The 24,585-nt window shown below is 37.6% G+C and overlaps 1 protein-coding gene across 1 annotated transcript; it reads right to left on the reverse strand.

Annotated features, from left to right (window-relative positions):
* Nucleotides 1-752: 752 nt before the first annotated feature.
* LOC129883585 (uncharacterized) lies at nucleotides 753-1,931 on the reverse strand. Its single transcript, XM_055958215.1, has 3 exons — nucleotides 1,877-1,931; nucleotides 1,721-1,803; nucleotides 753-1,268 (listed from the first exon to the last, which is right to left on the reverse strand). Exons 1-3 carry the CDS (start codon nucleotides 1,929-1,931, stop codon nucleotides 753-755), a joined length of 654 nt encoding a protein of 217 aa, XP_055814190.1.
* Between the last annotated feature and the right edge of the window lie 22,654 nt (nucleotides 1,932-24,585).

The raw sequence follows: 24,585 nt of genomic DNA on the forward strand, positions 1-24,585 counted from the left end.
TTCTTCAACCCTTAGTAAATTCAATCAAGATATGTGGGGATTGATTCATGGGTTCCTTTGACCCATGAAACCTAAAGTTTTCTCAAATTTTCTTTCAATTTCAGTTGAATTATGAACCCTAATTTTGATGAATTGTATTAGGCTGATTTAATTTCATTTTTAGATGTTATCAATAATCATTATATGGATGTTTTCAAATAAATTACATGATTTTAAGTTGAATTATAAATGGCCTTACATAAAGCTAGTTTCAAGTTATGATTATGAAAGTTAAAGATGATTTTATGAGTTTAATAATTTTCAATGAAAGTTCTTTGATTTAAAGTTGAGATTATGATTTTATAATGAAAGTTATGATGATGATCAAAGTTAAGATCAAAGATGTTATTATGGTGTGATAAGTACAATTCTCACATAATTATCTTATAAGATGGTGATGAATACAATTCTCACCAAAGTTATGAATTCTTATGAATCACTAAAGTTAATGAGCTATTCCTAATATGTTTTAAAGATGGATTGATAGGCAATCACTATCTTTCCCTATTATATTATAATCATGTTTTGTGAGTTCCATTAGGAACATCTAGGATACTTTCCAACTCCTGGGCCTTAGCATCCCCCACTATATCCTATCCTATTAGTATTCTATCTAGAGGATCCTTTGATGCAACATACTAAGTTGATATGTATTAATCAACAACTGCAATTGCTAATAGGTCATCATAGATCGTAGGCAACTTCATTGCCTTTTACACATCAAAGACATCTACCTTGTCATGGGCGTGCATTGTCAATCTACCAGTGGCAACATCAATCAATTCTCCTCTGGTTGCTAAGAACGGAAATCCCAAAATGAATGGAACCTTTGGGTCAGGCACAAAATCTAAGATGACAATGTCCACGGGGAAGATAAGAGTTCCCACTTGGACTAAGATATCTTCAATTATACCATCAGGCTGTACTACTGAACAGTCTGCCAGTTGCAACATTATACTAGTAGGCTTTGCCTTACCTAAGCCCAGTTTCCAAAATATGGATGTGGGCGTCAAGTTGATACTTATTCCCAAATCACATAAACCTCTTGCATTAATACACTTACCAATTGTAATTTGCACTGTGAAGCTACTAGGATCTTTCAACTTAGTCGGTAGCTTATTTTGAATTTTTGAACTACACTCCTTAGTGTGTGCCACCATCTCATATTCAGTTATCCTGCTCTTGTTAGCCACAATATCTTTCGCACATTTTGCATATTTAGGAATTCTCTACAAAACATCAATCAAAGGCAAGTTAACTTGCACCTGTTTAAGGAGTTTTATAAACTTAATAAAGCATTTATTCTCCTTTTGCCTTTTGAACTTTTGTAGAAATAGGGAAGATGGTTTATTTTTTGGTTCATCATTAACTCTTGGCTCACTTGGCCCAGCTTCATCAACTATCTTCCCTTTACTTTATGCTATTTTGGTTTTAGGATCTAACTCCTCTAATAGTCGACCACTACGGGTACTCACAGCAATAACTTATTTGGGGTTTGGGTCAGTGTTAACTAGCAAACCCCCTTGTGGGTGAGAGTTTTGTGCACTTGCGAATTACCCAAACTACTTCTCTAGATTTTGTGTAGCCAAAAGATTATTGCATACATATGCAACTAACTTGGCATAATAAGACATAATTTATTTTAGCATTTCTTCCAAACTCTTATTTCATTGTTGATTACCATGAGGACTGGCCTATCCTTATTGTTGATACTATTGTACACCACCTTGTGGTCTGTATTGGTTTTTTTCCCTGATTTTGTGCCTGATTAACACCCCAAGAGAAGTTAAGATTGTTTCTCCAACTTGTATTATAGGTGTTGCCATAATTCTGGTACATTCCACCTCTTTGAGCATTCCCAAGAAAGTTGACAAACTTTGGGTTTGCTCCATAATATTCAGTCGAATGCTTACCACTGCCATACACCTTACACCATGTCGGTTGTTGTTGCACCACATTAATTAGAGCATGCTGCTGCACTAATAATAAGTTGGTGAAGTGGGTGTTCATCATATTATGTATGGCTATAATCTCGGTAGTTAAACCTATCACTGCATCTACCTCTAGCATCCTAAGTATTTTCTACACCACAAATCTGCTATTGTTTCTATTCCACTCATGATTTCCTTATGATATACGATTTAGCAAAGCATATAACTCAATATACGTCTTCTCTAAAGCCTATCCACCTGTAGCAGAATCAAGAAGAATCTTAGTATTGGGTTCCAAGCCTTCGATAAAGGTATGGACCAACACCTCGTTAGTCTGGTGGTGATGAGGACAACTAATTAACAAAGATTTAAATCTATCCCAAGCTAAGTATAGATTTTCTCCTCCTATCTTTTTAAAACTCAATATTTTAATGCTTAGCTTTATTGTCTTTCCCGAAGGGAAAAACCTTATAAAAAATTTCTTCACTAGATCATCTCATGTAGTGATGGAATTTGTTGTCTCAGACTTCAACCACCACTTTTCCTCCCCTAATAGAGATAAGGAAAACAAAGTAAGCCTCACATAATCAAAAGATACCCCAGTAAGAGTATAGGTATCACTAACCTCCAGAAAGTTCTGGATGTGCACTTGAGGATCCTCATGTGGTAAACTCGTAAACTATCTATTAGAGTGCACACACTGCACCATGTTCTGCTTAAGTTTGAATTTACCTCCAGGTACCAATTTCTTGATACTGGAAGTAACATTGGTTGCGAGTGGGATTGCCACGTCATGCACTACTATAGGTTCTACTTACTCTATAACCTCTTACTCACGTTCAACCTGAGGTACGGGATATTTCAAAGTCGTCCATCTCCTTTGCTGATGTAAAAATTATTTTGGCTTTGTCAAGGGTGCTAAAAACTTGTTGTTCCCAATAGCACACACAAGTGTACATGGTCAACCAAGTAATATAGTGACTCTTTCGAGCTGGATTATCAAATACAAAGGACTTTAATTTTACAATTAATCACTTTCAAATGCAATTAAATTAAATGTGTTGGTGTAAGGGAGTTGTAAAATTGGGTTTTAAACTAATGATTTTTAAACAATTAAAATTACTAACTATCAATTCATTTTAACACACGATTTTTACAAATTGAGAGAAATCCCAGGGTTGCAGCACAAAATGAGTTCTAGCATAATATTTCATACTTTAGAATTTGACAGGTTATCAAGTTACTGATTTACAAGGTGAAATTTATGATCATGGTCTCTCAACCTCTAATCGCCTACTACTTTTGATAGCCTAACTACATCATTGAGCGGGGATAGGCATTAACCAATAGTAGAGCATTAATATATCATCTTGCATATTAACAAATAAGGTATATAGGTATATTTCTCTCCTATATGCAAAATACTCTATGTTCTTACCATAGAATGAACATGTTCCTTACATTTCTTGTTGTATCCCTCCATTCGTCTCTCGAGTTCAAGAGAAGATAATAAATGTATCTTAATGTTGATCAGGCATTAATATAAAAAAATCTAGAATGCAAGAGTAACTTATATATTGACCCATCTCCTGCCAAAGATATTCACTATTGTACCATAACTCTAGGACACAACCCTAGAATAAGAGAAATTAGCCACTCATAGTTTGAAATCATACTAAAATGTTAAAGAACATTCAAAAGGTTAATGGAATGAAAGAGTAGAACAATAACCTTAAAGTACATCACAAGAGTCGCCCAAGTCGTGCTCTCTTTGATAAAAGACTAAATAAATAATAATTAATACACATGGTCTCTTTATAGAATCTAAAAAAATTGACGCAACAAAAATTAAATTTCCAGGTCCGCGTCGCAAAGCTGTTCCCTTGCATGAGGTTTGAAAATCCTACTTCTTCTTCGCGATGCATAGCTAATGTAGACTCCACTGCCTAACTATTTTTGAAGCCCAATTTTCATCTCCTAGGTTTCCGATGTGTACTTGTTCCTGTATTTCCTTTTTCACATGGCCTTATCTTTTTCGCTCATCTCTCACTTCCTTCTTGAGCTTGATTTCCCTTTTTTTATTTTTTCCATCTCCTTTTTGCCTAGTTATCATCCTAAAAAATCTCTAATCACATTTAGCACAATTACCTAAATAAGCCTAGGATATTAACAATAACAAGAGATTTCTCTCAAATTTAGCGTTAATCATAGGTTAAACATAGTTAATAAGAGTATAAATACGCCCAAAATCAAGGTTTATTATATTTCAAGGCCTAAAGTCTCCAAAAGTATGCAAGTCTATGGAAATACTAGTCTAATCCTAGACTAAGGCCAATCATGCTTTCAACAGTAAACATAGGACATACAAAGGCATACCACAAGGTATAAATGATCAATAATAACAACTGACAAGCTTTAACAACCCGAAATACCTAAAATATAGCCTAAGGCATTGATTCTAGGAATTTAATATGATCAACTACCAAACACCCCAAAATCTACATAATTCAACATACAATTACTTAGTCATGTTCGGTCTAAGGAGAGGAAAGTCGTAGCCTACCTTTACGCCAACCGCGTGCTCTCCAAATCACGTTACTAGAGCTTTTTCCTTTTGTTCAGCCTTGGAATTCTTCCACTATATCAAAAGTAGAATAAAAATGTCAATATGGTCATTTTGATACTAAAATTACCAAAATAAAAAACGAACCAATTTTGAAGTCAAAAACAGAAATGTGGCACCCGCTCTGGTAATTGCACAATTGACTTCATGAAAAGGTTCCATTTATCTCTTGAAACTTACTTTCCAAAATGGAACACAATTTGGAGCTCGGAACTTCCCAAAATAATACATGCAAGAAAATCCCAAATTTAAGCTTAAAACTCAATAATGGCTGCAGGTATTTTATGAATTTTACCTCAAATGAAGTCCCCTCCCACACAACAATTTTTAACTAATCACCCACGTATTCATGAAGATTATAGATGTTTGGAACTTTGAATCATCCAAAATGGAGTTCTCTAGCTCTAGATTTGAGAGTTTAAAGTTTGGGAAATATAGTTGATCATGTTTGGCTTTATTAAAAAGATCATGCCAAAAATGATCTTTAAGAAAGCATCCACAAACACGTAGGATCTTCTGCAATTACGTAAGGCAAACCTCTAGGCCTCCAAAAATATAGCAAGCCTCATGCAAATGTACAAGGAAATATCACTGGCCTCCGCAAAAGCGGCTAGGGCTCCGTGAATGTGGAGACCATTCCCTTTGAATGACCTCCAAGTTCATTTCCATACTTTTGTATGTTTTACCATTTTACCCCTTCTCATAACTTCTTTATATCTCTTATGTGATTTTGGGATCGGTGGCACGCTCCCCAAGGTATTTGTTTGAGTTTTGAGGAGTTTTGGCCATTTTTGAGGCTTAAGGCCTAAAAGATTTGACTTTAGTCAACATTTGAAGATTCTGATATTAGATGATAAATTTGTCGATTCCGTTGAGTTTGAAATGTCATTTCCAATGGGGTAGCATAGTTTGTTTGCATCAATGAGGTTCTGAATGAGTTCCGAACCCCGTCGAGGGACTTTTTCCTCTTGGTGAAATATTGGTGCACAGCTGCTAGTGCACCTGTAATTTTCTCTCCGCATTCGCGGGCCCTTGGCCACATTTGTGAAGGTATGGCTGCTTGTTATACGCATTTGCGGAGGGTTAGATATCCCTTTTTCGCATTCATGGAACTTGTCTCCACATTCACGAAAGTAAAATGAGATCTGGAAGTGAGGTCTTAAAGACCCAAGTTTGTCTTCCTGTTCTTTATTTCCTTTTTATTCAAAACACAATTTTGAGAGCTCCTCTTGATAATTTTTTATCATTGTTGTTCCAGTGAGTTGGAAATTCTTGTGGGAACATTTTGGGACCCTTCCTCATCCTAAAAATCTTGAAAGTCTCGCGTAATTTTGTTGTTTCTTGCATTTTTGGCTATCTTAGGGCTTGAAATTGGTGGGGTTATTTTGAACTCTTTCGGTGCTCAGAATGTAACCATTTTTTGGGCATAAGTTCCTTGAGCTATTTGGGATATTGTGATTGGGTTGGTTTCTCGATTTCATGTGTGGGTCACAATGTCGAATTTTGACCTAATTTTGAGTCTGATTTTAATTATAGTAATATGGGTATCATTGACTTTATTTTGGTGTGTTCTTTGATAATTTGATAGAGTGGCATCGTGCAAAGGCTGTCAAGAAAGAAAAAGCTTTGGTTTAGTGGCTCGTGTGTTGTTCTGTCCTTGAGATAGGTTATTTCTTTCTCTTGTTAGATTGGCTTGGTTAGAATTGGTATATTTTGACTAGTAACGTGTGATTAGGTTGGTGTTTTAGGTGTTGATATCCTATTGAGAAATTTGGAGTCAATGATCATCGTTAGTAACTAGTTTGCATTTTAGCAATTGGAGTCTAAGTCTAGGTTCTATCTTGACTTGTTTGAATCGCTTATAATCCTTAGAACTTGCTTCTACGTGATTTGAACTTAGGATGCCGCTTGTTTGACTTTGTTAGTTTTGGTTGTCCACTTGTTATGATTTCGTCTTATAGTTATGTCTTGTTTACTTTTGGTATTAAAATGTTGGTCCCGAGGCCATGCTTGTGGTACACCAGAATCTCAGATTAGTAATTTAATGCCTTTGATGGGATTTTGTCCTGACTTGAGTGATATATGATTTTGACATACTATTTTCCTAGATTATCTCACCGATGATTAAAAATCTTTAAAGGGAGAACAAAATGATGAGACTTAGGTTTTGGTTAATGAATAAGTGTAAGGATTTTAACGAAATACTATGATATCATGTTTATGGCATTTCCTGATTTTGATGAGTTCGAGGTATGATTTCGGGAGGCCATTTTATTGACTTTGGGCTATATTATTACATTCTCCATTGATAAGCTCGAGGTGTGAATTTTGGGTGGTCCATTGACACATATTTTGGGTTATTGTTTCAATATTGATGAGATCGAGGGTTAGTCTGGGCGCTCCATGCTACTGTTGAGGGATATTGACCCATACCTGCTTGTTTATATTTATGCATTCTTTTTATATTTTATGAGTTTAGATTATTAATGTGATTACCTGATTGGTTGGATTTAGTTGACCATTGTGTGATCATCTCGTACCCTCCTTCTCCATAATCATAGTTTATGTTTCTCTCCTATTATTATTAGTATCCTTATGCTGCATATTATATATTTGTTCTTTCTGAGCTTGGTCGTCCTTTGATGCCTACTTAGTTACCCTGTGTTTTGATACTCATACTGCACTTTTGTATCATTTTGATGTAGCTCCCAATTTGAGCCACCCCCAACGCATGCCTGATTACCCAAAGTTGTGCCAGATTCGGACTGTGGTGAACTCCCAACGTTGAGAGACTTGCTACCTTCCTTATTTTGTATTGACTTGTTTTTTTCACTTTGGACAGTCAAATCTAAGCAAATAGTATGTTAAAATCAAAATCATATAGATATTATCAGATTTTGTGCTTAATAGCTCTTTTTTAGATGACACCAGGTTCAGGCTTTGGTCTAGTGTCAGTTCGTTATTATTGGTAACTTTTAGGCCCTTTTCTACATTTTCTATCGTATTTACATGTCTAGACCTTGGTCCGATATCTTCTTCTATATTATTCTTGCTTACGACTTCTTATGAAATTTGTTTTGTTTAATTAAATTGATGTAAACTTCCACTTGGGTTGGGTTTGAATTGCCTACTCGGGGGTTATAGTAGGCATCATCATGGCCAAATTCGAGCTATGACAGAGTAGTATCAAAGCTTAGGTTCACAATCTCACCATTACATAAGAAAGTGTCTAGTAGAGTCCAGCAAATCAATACAATGACGTTTGTATCTAATATTCGAGAAGCTATATGACATTGTTAGGAATTAAATCACTATTCTTATTTCTGATCGTGTGTTAATGATGATGAACACCTCTAAATCCTATTTGTTTTACTCTTTCTCAGATGGCGAGGACGAGATCTACTCGGGGCGGGCGAGGACCCCTGTATCTATAGATAAAGACACACAGTGGCCGGGGGAAAGCCTAGGCCACAGTGCAAAATCAAAGCCAGGCATAAAAGTTGAGCAGTTCAACCATCAGCCGGCGGAGGAAGATCCAGCCCATCCCCTACCTAGATTCATAGACACACAAGTGTTATAGGATACTCTGGTCTAGATCCTCAGCTTCATGAAGGGTATGTCCCAAGAAGGGACACTACCTAGCACTTTAGTCGGACCTCAAGACCGAGATAAGGCTCAAACTTTAGAATATGCAGGGGCACAGTATGATCCGGTCAGACTTCTAGGTATTCAGGCTATACTGGCCATTCAGGTTCAACCAGGACATCATAGTGAGGTTTATTCAGGAGGTCATGATATGAGTGTGGTGTGATAGTCCACTTTGCCAGGGAGTTTCTTATTATTAGCCATCGCACACGCTAGACTCAGCAAAATCTACAAGTACAGCAAGTTCAGGCCCCCAGGGCACAGTTCAGCCACCTAGAAAGAGTGTGCAGGGTGGCAGAGGTAATTTTCAGGGTACTAGGGGTGGTCCCTAGGCAGGACAAATAGGTGGTAGAGGTGGATGTAGTCACATTTATACTTTGTCGGGTAGGCCAGAGGTAGAGGCATCGGATGTCAAATCACAAGTACTATGTTTATCTCTCATCAGCCTGTTTATGCTTTATTTGATTCAGGGCCAACTTACTCATATGTGTCTACTCATTATGCTACTCGATGGGATATTTTATGCTATCCATTCCTTGTGCTTATGCGTGTAGCTACCACCGTAGGTGATTCTTTAGTAGTGGATTGACTATATCAATCTAGTGTGGTGACCATCTTGGGGTATAATACTAGAGCGTACTTGATCATGCTAGATATAGTAGACTTTGACTTAATTCTAGGTATGGATTAGTGGTCTACTCATCATACGGTTTTAGATTTCTTCTCTAAGATAGTTACCTTGTGTATGCCTGATATTTCTCTGATCGTATGGGTAGGTACAGCTAGTCATGTACCGTCTAGTATGATCTCCATCCTCAAGGCTCAACGGTTAATAGGGAAGAGGTTTCTATCATATTTTGCTTATGTCTGTGATACCAGTGCTGACACTTCCTCTATTGATTCAGTTCTAGTGGTTTGAGAGTTCCTTGATGTCTTTCTCACTGATCTACCTGGTCTTCCTCCTGAGCGTGATATTGATTTCAGCATTGATATTGTGCTGAGTACATATCCAGTCTCTATTACACCATACTGGATAGATCCAATTGAGTTGAGAGAGCTTAAGTTGCAACTCCAGGATATCTTGAGTAAGGGATTTATCAGGCCTAGTGTGTATCCCTTGGGTGCTTCTGTTCTGTTCGTGAAAAAAAGGATGGTACCTTGCGTATGTGTAATTATTACAGTTAGATGAATAAGATGACCATCAAGAATAGGTACCCAATGTCGCATATTGATGACTTATTCAACCATCTCTAGGGTACAGCAGTTTTCTCTAGGATAGGCTTAAGATCAGGGTATCACCAATTGAGGATTAGAGAGGCAAACATCCCTAAGACTGCTTTTAGGACTCGATACAGCCACTTGAGTTCTTTGTTATGTCTTTTGGTTTGACTAATACCCCTGCAGTATTCATGGATTTGATGAATTATGTGTTCAGACCCTACTTGAACTCCTTTGTTATTGTGTTCATTAATGACATTCTAGTCTACTCCGGGAGTAGAGAGCGGTATGAGCAGCACCTGAGAATGGTACTTTAAACCTTGCGAGATTAGTGGTTGTATGCCAAATTCACTAAGTGTAAATTTTGTCTTGAGTCTATGGCATTCTTGGGACATGTGGTGTCTAAGGACGGGACTATAGTAGATCCAGCTAAGAAAAGTTATTCATGATTGGGCTAGGCTCACTTCTTCTATTGATATTCGCAGTTTTATCGAATTGGTATGATATTATAGATGATTTGTAGAGGGGTTCTCTTCTATTGAGGTGCCTCTGACTATATTGACTTAGAAGAATATTCCTTTTCATTGGTCTGACGTATGTGAGGTGAGCTTCCTGAAGCTCAAGGCCTTGTTGACTTTAGCTTCTATTCATACACTTATTGTTGAGAGCTAGGGATTTATAGTTTATTATGATGCTTCAAGTGTTGTCTTGGGTTGCTTCTAATATAGAAGGGTAAAGTTATTGCATATGCTTTTGGGTAGCTGAAGGTGCATGAGTGGAACTAGCCTATACATGATTTAGAATTGGCAATGGTAGACTTCGCATTAAAGATTTGGAGGCATTACTAGTATGGTGCCCATTGTGAGATCTACACTAACCACCGTAGTCTTCAGTACATCTTCAGCCAGAAAAACCTTAATTTGAGGCATCGCATGTGGTTGGATTTTTTGAAAGAATATAATGTCACTATCACTCAGGCAAGAAAAATATAGTAGCAGATGCTTTAAGCTAGAAAACGGTGAGTATGGGGAGTTTTGCACTCTTATCAGTTAAGGAGCGGCCTTTAGCTTTAGACATTCAGTCCTTTACTAACCAGATGGTTCGTCTTGATATTTCAAAGTCATACAGGGTACTTGCTTTTGTAGAGACTAGGTCTTCCTTGATGGAGTAGATTCATGCATAGCAGTTTAAGGACCCACAGCTGAGGGTGATTCGTCATAAGGTACTCAGTGGAGAGGCTAGGAAGGAGACCATAGATCTGGAGGGTATTTTGAGGATAAAGGGTTTTATCTATGTTCCCAGAGTTGGAGATTTAGTCAGGATCATCCTTGAGGAGGCCCATTGTTTAAAATACTACATTCATCCCATCTCAATGAAGATGTATCGTGACCTACGACAACATTTCTGGTGGTGTAGGATGAAGCAGGACATTACAGCTTTTATGTCTAGGTGCTTGAACTATTCGAAGGTTAAGTTCGAGCATCAAAGGTCAGGTGGTTTGACCCAGAACCTACCTATTTTAGAGTGAAAATAGGAGCGGATAGCTATGGATATTATAATGGGTTTACCACATACCTCCCGAGGATTGACCAAATCTGCTTACTTCTTACCGATCCAGACTACCTACACTTCAGAGAGATTGACCCAGATTTACTTCTGTGATATGGCCCAATTGCATAGGGTATCGGTATTTATCATTTCAGACCAAGGAACTCATTTCACTTCACATTTTTAGGGATCTATTCAGAGAGAGTTGGACACCCGGGTTGAGTTCAGTACATATTTCCACCCTCAGACTAATGGTCAGTTAGAGAGGACTATTCAGGTTTTAGAGGACATGTTACGGGCCTATACTATTGATTTTTGGGGCTAGTGGGATCATTCCATGGCATTGGCAGAGTTTACATATAATAATAGCTACCATAAAAGCATCGACATGGCTCTCTTTGAGGCATTGTATGGTAGGACTTTTCATTCCCTAGTTGGCTGTTTTGATTCTTTTGAGTTTAGGCCTTGGGGCACCAATTTGTTGTGTGATTTGATGGATCGAGTTTATATGATCCAGGAGAGGCTCCATACTACCTAGAGTAGGCAGAAGAGTTATGCTGACCAGAGGATTCGGCCTTTGGAGTTTATGATTAGGGATCGGGTATTTCTATGAGTATCGCCCATGAAAAGCATGATGATATTCGGGAGGAGGGGTAAGCTTAGCCCCAGGTTCATCGACTCTTTTGAGATATGAAGACAGGTAGGGGAGGTATCTTATAAGTTGGCATTGCCCCCAGCACTTTTAGGTGTTCACCCTGTATTCCATGTTTCTATGTTGTGGTGGTACCTTCTAGATGAGTCTCATGTGCTTTAGTGGGATTTGGTTCAACTTGATGAGTCCTTAGCCTTTGAGGAAGCGCCTGTGGCTATTTTGTACAGGCAGGTTAGGAAGTTGAGGTCTAAAGAGATCCTGTCAGTGAAGGTCCAGTTGAGGCATCGTCCTTTCAAAGAGGCTACTTGGGCGACTGAGCAGGATATGTGGACACGATATGCTTATCTTTTTGAGCTACCAAGTATCTTTTCTTCCTTGACTTTTGAGGACAAAAGTCCTTTTACTAGTGGATGTTGTAATGACCTCCAAGGTCATTTTCGTGTTTTTGTGTCTTTTTACCGTTTTACACCTTTTTGTAGCTTCTTTATAGCTCTTATATGATGTTGGAATGGGTGGCACTCTCCCCAAGGTGTTCAGTTGAGTTTTGAGGTCGTTTGGCTATTTTTGAATCTTAAGGCTTGGAAGAGTTGAATTTAGTCAACATTTGGAGATTCTGCTATCGGATAACAAATTCGTCGATTCCGTTGAGTTCGTAATATTATTTCTAGTTGGGTAGCATAGTTTCTCTGCATTAATGAGATTCTGAATGAGTTTCGAGCCCCGTCGAAGGACTTTTTCCCCTTGGTGAAATGTTGTTGCACCTATAATTTGCTTTCTGCGTTCACGGGCCCTTGGCCACATTCGTGGAGGTATGGTTGCTTATTCTCTACATTCGCAGACCTTTCGCCTCATTCGCGGAGGGTTAGCTACCACTTCTTCGCATTTGTGGAACTTATCTCCGCATTCGTGAAGGTAAAATGGGGACTATCAATGAGGTCTTAAAGACCTGATTTTGGCGTCCTCTTCTTCATTTCCATTTTAATCGAAACACAATTTTGAGAGCTCTTCTTGAACATTTTTTATCATTCTTGTTCCGGTGATTTGACTTTAGGCTACCAACTCTTCATCCTCTCTAAACCCAATCTTGGAGGTCTACCAACTCCTCATCCTCAAACTGTCGGCCGTGGATCCAATCTAATAGAGATGACTGAACTCCAACATAAGCTAGCACTTGCCTGGAATATGAAATATCAAGCCAAATCATCTTGTTAGCTAAGGACTAGATATCCAAGGCCAAAGGTCACTCTATAATTGAAAAGAAGGCTAGACTACCCATACTCACTGTCTTTCGGCTCAAGACATCCCCTACAAAGTTCGCCTTGCTGGATGGTAGAGAATAGAGAGGTCGTAGTCTTTCCAGAGCTTAATCCATCGGTGATACCTCGAATTAAGATCCCGCTGGCTCATAATATAGTGAAGGCTCGTGTGATCAGTGTAGATCTCAGAATGAACTCCATATAGGTACTGCCTCCATATATTAAATGTGAAAACTACCGCAGCTAACTCCAAATCATGAGTAGGGTAGTTGCACTCGTGCAACTTAAGCTACCTTGATGCATAAGCAATAACTAAGCCATGCTGCATCAGTACACAATCTAGACCAACGTCAGATGCATCAAAATAAACCATAAATCCCTTGCCCTCAATTGGAAGAGTCAATATAGAAGTGGTGGTAAGCACCTCTTTGAGCCTCAAAAAGCTCCTCTCACACTCCTTCGACCACACAAAGGGGACATCCTAGCAAGTCAATCGATTCAAGGGTGGTACTATAGTAGAAAATCCCTGGACAAAGCGACTATAATGCCCTACCAATCCAATGAAGCTACGAATCTCTGTCACTAAGGTGGGCCTGACCCAATCATGGATAGCCTCAATCTTCGCCGAATCTACCATAATGCCATCCTTAGACACCACGTGCCCCAAGAATGCCACAGACTCAAGTCAAAACTTTCACTTTAAGAATATGGCATAAAATCACTGATCTCTCAAAGTTTGGAGCACTATCCTCAAATACTACTCATGCTCACTTTGGCTCCGCGAGTATATCAAAATATCATCAATGAAGACTATGACAAAAGAATTAAGGTATGGTCTGAATACACGAGCCATCAAATCCATGAAGGCAGCAGGGCCATTAGTCAACCTGAAAGACATCAGTCATAATGGTTGTAAAGAGTCCTATATGTAGTCTTAGGTATGTCTATTTCCCTAATCCTCAGTTAATGGTAACCAAATCTTAAAACTATCATAGCAAACATTGTGACACCCTAAAGATGGTCAATGAATCATTTATATGAGGCATGAGGTAATGGTTCTTCACCAGCACTTTATTTAGTTGCCTAATCAACACACATCCACATAGTACCATCCTTATTCTCTACAAACAGGACTGGGTCACCCCAAGGCGATGCACTAGGCTGAATGAATCTCGTACCTAAGAGATCCTAAAGTTGAACACTGAGCTCCTTGAGTTCTGCAGGGTCCATATGGTACGGTGGGAAAGAAATAGGGTGAATACCTGACTCCAATTCAATGGCAAAGTCAATATCACAATCTAAGGGAAGGTCAGGCTGGTCTAATGAAATCACACCGGCATACTCTCAAATTATAGGCAGTGAATCAACCGTAGGTCCCTCCCTACTAAAATCTCTAATATAATTAAAATAATCCAAGCACCCATTAGCCACTACAACCAGCGTGTGACTACAGCCCTGATACACCACCGGCAAAACACCAGGCATGGCTAAGGTAACAATCTTGGCATAGCAATCTAAGACCGCAAAGTGAGGGGATAACTAGTCTATGCCCAGAATCATGTCAAAATCCAACGTATCAAGTATAATAAGGTCATCCCTATTGTCCCACCCCTGAATAGTGACCAAACAGGATCTAAAAACTTTATCCACTATAAAAGAATCACTTACCGAGGTCGAAACATGCAATGACACCGCTAAGGGCTCTGGAATCATACTCAACTGAGGGGTGCAATATATATATACACATGAATAAGTCGAGCCTAGATCAAATAAAGTGGAGGCGGGTTGATGGCATAAAAGAATCATACTTGTAATCACATCGTGTGATGCCTCAGTCTCTGCTCTAGTTGGAGCTGTATATAAGTGGCCCTTGGCGCCTCTACCTCACACATCAATTTGGCAACCTGACCTGCCTCCTTGGGGACCTCCCATGCACCCTGACGACCAACCTGATGGTCCTGAACCTGGCATCTACCTCTATTTAGAGGTTCTATTGCTGGTGTGGGTCTAGCTGCATGTGGAGCTAGTGTGGCTGATCTATGAAGATAACACTCTGTGGACCAATGATCAAGCTTCTTGCTATCGTAACAACACTTTGCCGGTCTTCTTGCAGTTGGAGGCCATCCACCCCAGCCCAAAGAACCCAATTGAACACCACCTCCACCCTGACTCGGATAGGTTTTAGAGTCACCCTTATAGTATTGGTCACCCTCTATAGTATATAGAGATACCTGGAATGGATAACTGGACTGACCCTGCTAGAACCTCTAGTGGAGCCTATCATATGATTCCCTGGGACTAAAATGGGTCCCATTATGGCTATCATCCTATCTAACCCTCTTGCCACTGCCTCTTAGGCCTCATAAAAAAGTTGTTCAAGTGTGCGGACGTCGTCCACAAATCAAGCAAAGAACAACCTACTGAAACCATGGACTAAGTCTCATTTTGCAAATATAGTCTCAATCCCCTAACAAAACATCAAACTCTCTCCTACTTGGTAGGTAGAATCATAGTGGCAAGTTGGGAGAGATAGTGAAATCTAGAAGCATAATCTAACACAGTCATGGAGTCCTACTCCAACCACGTGAACTGATCTCAAAGCTAATCTCTAAAGCTCTAAGGAATGAACCTGCCAAAAAGGCCTTCAAAAACTCTGACTATGACACTAGTGGAGACCTAGCTGGCCTGGTCTCTAAATATGAATGCTGCAAATGTCTGCATGGACTATCTAACTAATATGCAATGAAGTAGGATTTTTTGACTACACCAATCCCAAAGCTTGTAGACCCTCTCGATAAGTAGTAAGGAATTTGTGTCCATCTACCACAACAACCCTAGAAAACCTTGATGGTGATAGATGTAGAAACACTCTGAGCATCTTCTACTCTCGCGATGGCATGACACCCTCTAAATCATCTGGCTGGGCATCAAGTGCTTGTAGTTATCCAATCCCTAGAGCCACTACTACAGTCGAGCACTGTTGTCCTTGCACAGTTGTGGCTCCAGCTAGATCCTACTGCTGCATGCCGTCGAGTGTGGTCAATATCTGCATGATGGCCTCCTGAAGATTGGGGGCCATAACTGGTGCGAGTGGTGGCTTGGCTGGCCTCGACCCTACATACTAGTGGTGAACTGCATCCACTTACGGCTCTACCTCCTACTCCAGAATCTGATCTTGATCCTGGGCAAGTGCTGTATCTCTAGCACAACCTTAGGGTTGGCCTCTACCCCTAGCTGGGAATCTATCAGGGGTCCCGAGTGCATAACCTCCGACCGTGGTACCACGCGTACGAGCTATGCTATCAAAAGAGTGGTACGAGTGAGATTTTATAAAACTAGTAAAACACACAGCACATAAGTGATACAAAAGAGAAAGCATTCCTCTAGCCTCTTGAAGATAAGTGATGGAAGTTTCCACACAAATCCGCAGGACTCTACTAGACATTATCTCTATACGAGTGAGACCGATGAATCTGGGGCTCTGATACCAACTTGTCATGACCCGACTATGTGAGTCATGATGATGCCTACTATAACCCACCACTAGGCAAGCCAACCCATATTTCGGAAATGCAAGTAAAGGGATGTAAGGGAAGAAACCTACGTTCAAAATAAATCAATAATATAAATAATAGGAATCGCAAATGAAGAACCAGAAGCAAACAAAATGATATTCAATAAAAAGATCCCTCCCAGAACCTGAATTCACAAGTACAGAGTTGCTAACAAAATGAGTAAACATCCCAAAAGTGGACCAAGGAAACAAGATTGTCTCAAAATGCAAAAGATAATTCAATATATATATAGAAGGAGACGGGCAAATTTAGGACTATGTGTACTCACCTTAGCCTTTAAATCTGACTGTAGTTGGCTCAATGTCAACGTTAATAGCTATTGCTCGAACTTGTATTACAAAAATAGATATAGAGTATATTATGAATGCCAAAACAATAGGTACCCAGTAGGCATCATAAGCTTACTGGGCAAGAAAATAAAAGGCAATATGAAATGCAAGAATTCAAACCACAATAAGAACAAGAATGAGAAATCGAACTGGCATACCCTGGAGCCGTTGGTGCAGGCTATCCCTACTGTGCTGGATGGCTATGACTGCAGCTGGAGCCTACTGTAGCATGCTTTTAAGTATGTCAACAGCTGGGTGATGGCCGTCTGGAGCTCGAGTCCATAACTGGTGCGGTTAGTTAATAGGCTTGCCCCAACCCCATAGGCTGGTGGTGAAATGAATCTACTAGTGGCTCTGCATCTTACTCTGGAGTCTGCTCTCGATTCAGGGCTAGTGTTATAGCTTTGAAACGACCTCAGGTAGACCTCTACCCCTAGTTGGGGCTCTATTAATGGGCTTGGGTGCATCACCCCCGACCCCGGTACCATGGATGCGATCCATGTTGTAATAAGCGTGGGAAAAGTAAGATTTCATAAAACTAGTAAGACACAAATTGCACATAAGTGATACAAAAGTGAAAGAATTCCTAAGTACATCATGTAGCCTCCCGAAGATAAGTTACGGAAGTCTCCACACCAATCTGCAAGACTCCACTAGATGTTAGCTCTATACAAGTGAGACTGGTGAACCTAGGGCTCTGATACATACTTGTCACGGCCCTACTATGTGAGTCATAATGGTGCCTATTATAATCCACCAATAGACGAACCAACCCATATCCAGTAATGCAGGTAATAGGATGTAAGGGCAGAAAACTACCATCAAACTAAATCAATATTATAAATAACAAGAATCATAAATGAAGAAGAGGAAGCAAACCAAAATGATATACAATAAAAAGATCCCTCCCAGAACATGGAAGTCAAAAGTACAGAGCTACTGACAAAATGAGTACAAATCCCAAAAGTGTAGCACAGAAATAAGACTGCCTCAAAATGCAAAAGACAAGTCAATATTTATAAAAAAGGCTATGGGTAAATTTAGGACGATGTCTGCTCACCCTTGCCTCTGAATCTGACTGCAGTTTGACTCAATGTCAATATTGGTAGCTAGTCCTCAGACCTGCATCATGAAAATAGATACATAGTGCAACATGAGTACCAAAACAACAGTTACCCAGTAGACATCATAAGCCGATAGAGCAAGAAAAGAAAAGGTAATATGAAATACGAGAATTTAAACCACAACATGAAACAAGAATGGCTATAAATAGGATCATCTACGAACCGAGCATCAAGGTGGTACTCCTAAACCAAGTTCCATCAATAAATCACTCTATCCCAAACCATATCCAACAAGAATCAATGAGAAGCTTTAAAACTAAGAATTAGGTACACTAAAACTAACCAATGTAAGGGAATTATGGATATGGTGTTTCAAGAGCAGTTTTACTGCCTAGCTAAGGCTCAGACTATCAGACTTAAGTCTGCTATATCAGTCTATAGGGAGCTAAGCTGTCTGAAGCAACGTCGAAGAGATTTCAAGGACTAATGGCTCCAAAAATCCTCAAGTCTATGGAAATCACTAGTCTAAACCGGGACTAAGATCAATCATGCTTTCAACAGTAAACACAAGCCATACAAAGGCACTCCACAAGGTATGAATGATCAATAATAAAATTGGCATGCTTCAACAATCAAATACCTGAAATATAGCCTAAGACATAAATTCTAGGAATTTAATATGATCAACTAACAAACCCCCCCTAAATCCACATAATTCAACATACAATTACTTAGTCATGCTCAGTCTAAGGAAAGGGAAGATATAGCCTACCTAGAGGCTGACTGCACGCGCACCAATCACGTTGATGGATCTTTTACCTTTCCTACGGCCTGGGAATGCATCCACACTATCCAAAATAGAATCACAGCGTCAATATGATCATTTTGATACTGAAATTATCAAAATCAGAGACAGGCCAATTTCAGAGTCAAAATAAGAATATGGAACTCGCTCCGATAATTTCGAAATTGACTCCATGAAAAGATTTCATTTACATCTCAAAACTTATTTTCTAAAATGGAACACAATACGAGGCTCAGAACATCCCCAAACAACACATGCAAGAAAATCTCAAATTTAAGCTTAAAACTCAACATTGGCAGAAGGTATTTTATGAATTTTACCTAAAATAAAGCGTCTCCCGCCCTCGGCCCTCCGCCCCCAACACTTTTAAACTAATCACCCATGTATCCACAAATATTATGGACTTCTAGAACTTTGAATCACCCAGAACAGAGTTCTCTAACTCTAGATATAAGAGTTTGAAGTTTGAGAAATATGATTGATTGCGTCTAGCTTTATTAAAAAGCTCAGGCCAAAAATGACCTTTTAGAATGCGGCAAATGACCTTTCAGAATGCGGCCAGAGTGGTTTGAGAACGCGGAGGTCTCCACAATTGGACTTTGTAAATGCGGAGGAACTTTCGTGATCGTGGAAGGCCAACTTCTAGGCCTGCTCCACGTGAATGCGAAAGGCAACATCACTGGCCTCCACAAATAAGGCTAGGGCTCCGTGAATGCAGAGATCATTCCCTCTGGCCTTTGCAAAGGAGGCCCTATGCCCGAAAACATGAAGGGAAAACATGCCCCGCACCAATAGCTTCTGCAACATGGAGATTTGGCATTGTCGAAGTCTTTGATGGGGTGCTCAGAATTCATTTCAAATTTTGTTACCCCACCAAATTCGACAATTCCAAACTCAATGGTGCAGTCAAAAATTCCATATGTGTTTTTTTGACAGAAAGTGGATCTCATACTCAAGAGTTGTTTCTAGTCAAATTCCATAACGGGGCTCGGAATTAAGACCGGATGCCTCAGGAAGTGCACGAAGGGTTGTTTTAGATAAAACTCGACATTTTTGAACTAACCGCACTGACGAAATATCCATCCGAGTGAATTTTTCAAGAATGTTGACTAAAGTCAAACTTAGGTCAAATTTCAATGGGTAAAACGCCAAATGATCCAAACGCACATCAAAATCCTCAATACTCATATTGACCATGCTACTAGCATAATTTGGCTATTTCGATGCTGATGGAACCGTCAAAATTGTATTATGAAATCGTTTTCCTGACATTTTGACCGAAATTAACTTTTTAAGTTTCAAAAGCTCTAAAACATGGAAACGGACATAAAACCCAAAGAATGATCAGGCAACCGAACAGTCCATGCCAGCAAGTCATAAACGACTTGGAGTCGCTATAGAAATTCTCTAAACGATGAGATGAATGCATTAACTCAAAAATAACCTAGAGGATCATTACAACAGGGGACATGACTTGTGTGAAACAAAAATTGTATGGTCTATTCTTTTTAATAATCTATTCTTGCAGGTTAAGACTCAACTCACCCACCTCATTTATATCCCTACAAATTTATCTTAGAATTTATAATGATTAGTAGACTTTACTATATTTATTTTCATGATATTTAGTTAAAAATAATGGTACCCTAACTAATTTATTAAATTTATAGACCGCGACTCCTTTTAACTGATAAACCTTGAAATCATCCATAAATTAGACGGCGAAAATAAACTCTAGTAAAAATTACTATTTTTCTTAAAATCATATTTGAAATTTATGAACTCTTTTTCCTTTTTGCATATATAATTAAGAAGTGTGGAGAATTTAGACCACAAATCACTCTTGTCAATTTTATTCCTTTATTGTTCTTCTTCTTGTATTTTGGTTATACATATCGAACCTCTTTCTTAAACGTGGATAACTTCTTATTTAACCTTGATATATATGTCTTCATTTGCTTATATTACTGATTGCATATCCTACAGTGATAAAGTTCAAATTTTATGTACTGATAGTATATAAAAATTTAATGTCTCATAATTTCATTAATCTAATAACAAGTAGCTTTCTATCATAAATCTGAAATGATAAGTGAAGAGTAAGTAATAACTTATTATATAACATGTTGAAATTGAACTGACAATATAAATTATTTTATACCGTTATCAATATATATAACTTAAAATTATTACAAAAGAGTATAATTAAATAACTAAATTAATGTTCCTGAAGTCTGTATATTATAGATCAGAACAAACTCTCATTCTTGTTAGTACAACAAATCAGATTAGTCAACTCATTCTGAATTGTACCATGGTCTCTTTTTCAAAACTATATGTATATTGCAAATGTATATTGACCCGTTTAACCCTAAATTTTTTAAAGAATAAATTTTATTTTGTTTAAAAATCGACGTTTGGTCATAAGAAAATCAAATTCATTTTAGAAATAGTTTATAACTTATTTTCTAATTGGCTTTTTTACTTTTGAAGTTATATTTAAGTATTCAAGAATGAACATTACTATAAATAATCTATAAAGAAAAAACATACCAAACACATTTTCTGCTACTGCTTCGGATAGATAACAACGTTACTATTCTCTTTTTTGTTTGTCGTTTTTCTTTTTTAAAGTTGATCATTCTTTAACCCTAGTATTTGATGACCTCTTCTATCTTAACTTGAGCTATTTAAAAACCTAAACGATTGATATTTTCTGCCGTCTTCCCAAGTCAATTTACCTATTTGCAGTTATCTCCGTTGTGACGTGATGAGATAAAGACCACTAGGGGTCCGATTGTCCTTCCCGCAAGAAACGTAACCCTTCATTCTACTCCATACAACCTTCGTAGGACATCTATTTCTCAATTCCATAAATTGTTAGGCTCCATTTTTTATAGGACCAGAAGGGTAAGCTAAACCTCCATTGAAGTGATTACATTTCTGAGTGGAACTCTTTTTTTAAAGAACTGAGGATATTACTTTAGCTCTATCATAACACCATTTATGAATCCAGAAAGGAAAGAACACCATCTACTCATATTGGCCCACCGACAAAGTCTTTCACTTTCTAAATAGAAAGAAAGGATACTTATCCCAGAATTTGCTTCTTCTATCTCCTTCCATGTTTGAACCTTCAATAGCCATGAATAGATAGGACTTCTATTGAAAAGAATCCATGTGCAAGACTTGCTTGTTGACTTCTCTAATCAGCAACTTATGTCTAATAATTTGATATACATTTGAAAAATATTTTAACAACTTGCCTCTCAGATATTCACTATTATTGAAAAAGACTCTCATAACTCATAAGCTATAGAAGTTGTGGGTTTTGTCCTTCAAATATTGAAAAAGATAATTATTCAGCTTCAGCTTCAGTTTCATGAATTTCAAATAAAAATATTTAAAATTTATAGATATACATTTGAAAAATATTTTAACAACTTGCCTCTCAGATATTCACTATTATTGAAATAGACTCTCATAACTCATAAGCTATAGAAGTTGTGGGTTTTGTCCTTCAAATTTTGAAAAAAAAAAATATTCAGCTTCAGCTTCATGAATTTCAAATAAAAATATTTAAAATTTATGGACAAACAATTACTACTCTTTTCGTTCTAAATTAATATGTGTCTTACTTTATTTTTTGATTTGTCCCAAAAAGAATGTTTCTTTTTATATTTAGTAAGTTTTTCAATTTCAATATTCTACATGACACATTTAAAATTACAAGATTTAAAGAATGCACACATTTTTAATTTAAGATCATAAAATTTAAATATTTTATTTATTTTTTAAAGTTAATATCAAGTCAAATAAAATAGATAAATTGAAACGACGAAGTATCATATTTCTAAATAGTTCCAACAAAACATGTGGTTATTGTATATCCTCTCTTTTTTTTAAAATGTATTTTAAAATAATATTCATCTATCTTCTTGATAATTGTTAGTGGCGCATGATGTAAGGGTAGATTTGAATGGTTTAATAATAGTATGCCTTTTTCTAGCTATAATATAATAGAGACTTTGTAGGTTTCGAAAAAATAATAATTAACAAGTATGTCAATTACAGTGTTCAAGTTTAAACAAATATTTTGAAATAAATATAGGACTTGAAAGAGGAAAAGTCAAGAAGTTACCCCCATTTGAAACTTCCACACATATCAAATCTGGAAAAGGAAATATTTCCCCTTTGACATGCAAGGCATCCTCATAACTTATGAATGAAAAAGTTAGTCGCATTATGTCCTTTGAAGAAAAATGTTATATAAAGTAATCACCATGCTAATAAATGATGCCTTCTCGTTCTTATATTGAATCAATAATTAAACTCTTTTATGAGTTTCAAATTTTATACTGAGCAGTATTTAGTGATTATAAATAACTCTTTATTATTTATATTGTCCGCACAAATTATCTTATTTTGTCCAACTCTAAAGATAAAAGTTGAAATCAAAGTATAGAACACAAATCTTAGTTAATGGTTGATCGATCACTATGAATTCATGTATGTTGGTGTCACGATCCAAACCAGACCACGAATGGCACCCACACTAATCTTTCGGTGAGAGAACCAATATTATACCCCAAACTAACATCTTAATACATAAACATGCATTAAAGGTGTGGAAAAAGGTTTAAATAATAGTTTTAAAATTGAGTTCCCATAAACTCAGGGAACTAACCAAACAAACATGAACATGTGAAAGTTAACCCTTAGAATCTGAAAGTCATTGTATCAAAACTACTAAGTAACAAGTCTAAGATAAAGGGATGCAACCCCGAAATAATAAAACGTAAGATAAATCTGAATGAATAGTCTAAGTCCTAAAAGATGGACTATGAGCTAAGATGGATCCACGCCAACCTGAAAGAACTGTCTCACCCTTAAATCCGACAAGTCAATGATCGCCTAGATGTGGTCTGTCATTAGCCTCCTAAAGACACCATATACTCAACAAAGAAAGAGCAAGTGCAGTATCAGTACACACAACAACAGTTTACTGCTAGGATCACACGTCCATTTTAGTAAATAAAATATACATAAGTAACCACAACAGAGTAAACCACAAATATACAGAAAACATTATCTAGTTATCAGATCATGATCAGTACACAGTTTTACAATGTTAATAACAAATGCAATAGTAAAAGATGGTCCTCCCATGGAATTCATACCCAAATTGGTAGTGTGCCGGCATGACACTCATTCCAATATATATCTGCATGCTACTTGATCCAATACGTACCAGTGTAGTACCCAATCCAATATGTACCGGTGTAGTACCCAATCGAATATGTTCCAGTATGATACCCGATCTAATATGTACTGGCCTGATACCTGATCCAATATCTACCGACGTGGTACTTGATCCAAAAACCACAATAACAGTCACAATGAATAGCTTACACACTTGCATAATCAAGTAACAGATTCATTAGATGCAATTAATCACAAATAGTCATTTCATTAGGTTCATTCTATCTTTCCCTATTCACATACATGCAGGCAATACTAATAATGCAATTAATAGGTATACATAACATGTACGGAAAAGTAAACCATCACCTACCTGGCAACCAAGCCTAGATTCTCTCAAAGAACTTGAGATTTCTCTTTCAGAGTCTCTTGACTTATTTTTGGTCTAAAACAAACAATCAGTGTAAGAAATCAATGAAACTAGCCTAATTTACCTGGATTAACACATGTTCTAAACCTTAGCCAAGTTTATGATCCTATCTCCTAACTAGGGTTTTTCCATCATTAATTTTGAGCCAAAACCTTCCCCAAGTTAATTTCTATCGATTCTAATGACTAAGAATTGAATTACACATTAGAGGAATGAATTACTTATCTTTACCAAAGAGATTGGTAGAAAATTGAAAAAGAAAAACTCT

This window comes from Solanum dulcamara, chromosome 3 (genome assembly GCF_947179165.1).
Source record: "Solanum dulcamara chromosome 3, daSolDulc1.2, whole genome shotgun sequence".
Taxonomy (NCBI): domain Eukaryota; kingdom Viridiplantae; phylum Streptophyta; class Magnoliopsida; order Solanales; family Solanaceae; genus Solanum; species Solanum dulcamara.

Bases quoted from the DNA above. Each gene is read 5' to 3' on its own strand.
- LOC129883585 (XM_055958215.1), bottom strand. From the start codon at position 1,931: ATGGAGCAAACCCAAAGTTTGTCAACTTTCTTGGGAATGCTCAAAGAG. The intron at 1,804-1,876 runs GTACCAGAATTA...GGTGTTAATCAG, and splicing joins AATGCTCAAAGAGGTGGAAT to GCACAAAATCAGGGAAAAAA. The intron at 1,269-1,720 runs GTAATCAACAAT...GATGTTTTGTAG, and splicing joins AGGATAGGCCAGTCCTCATG to AGAATTCCTAAATATGCAAA.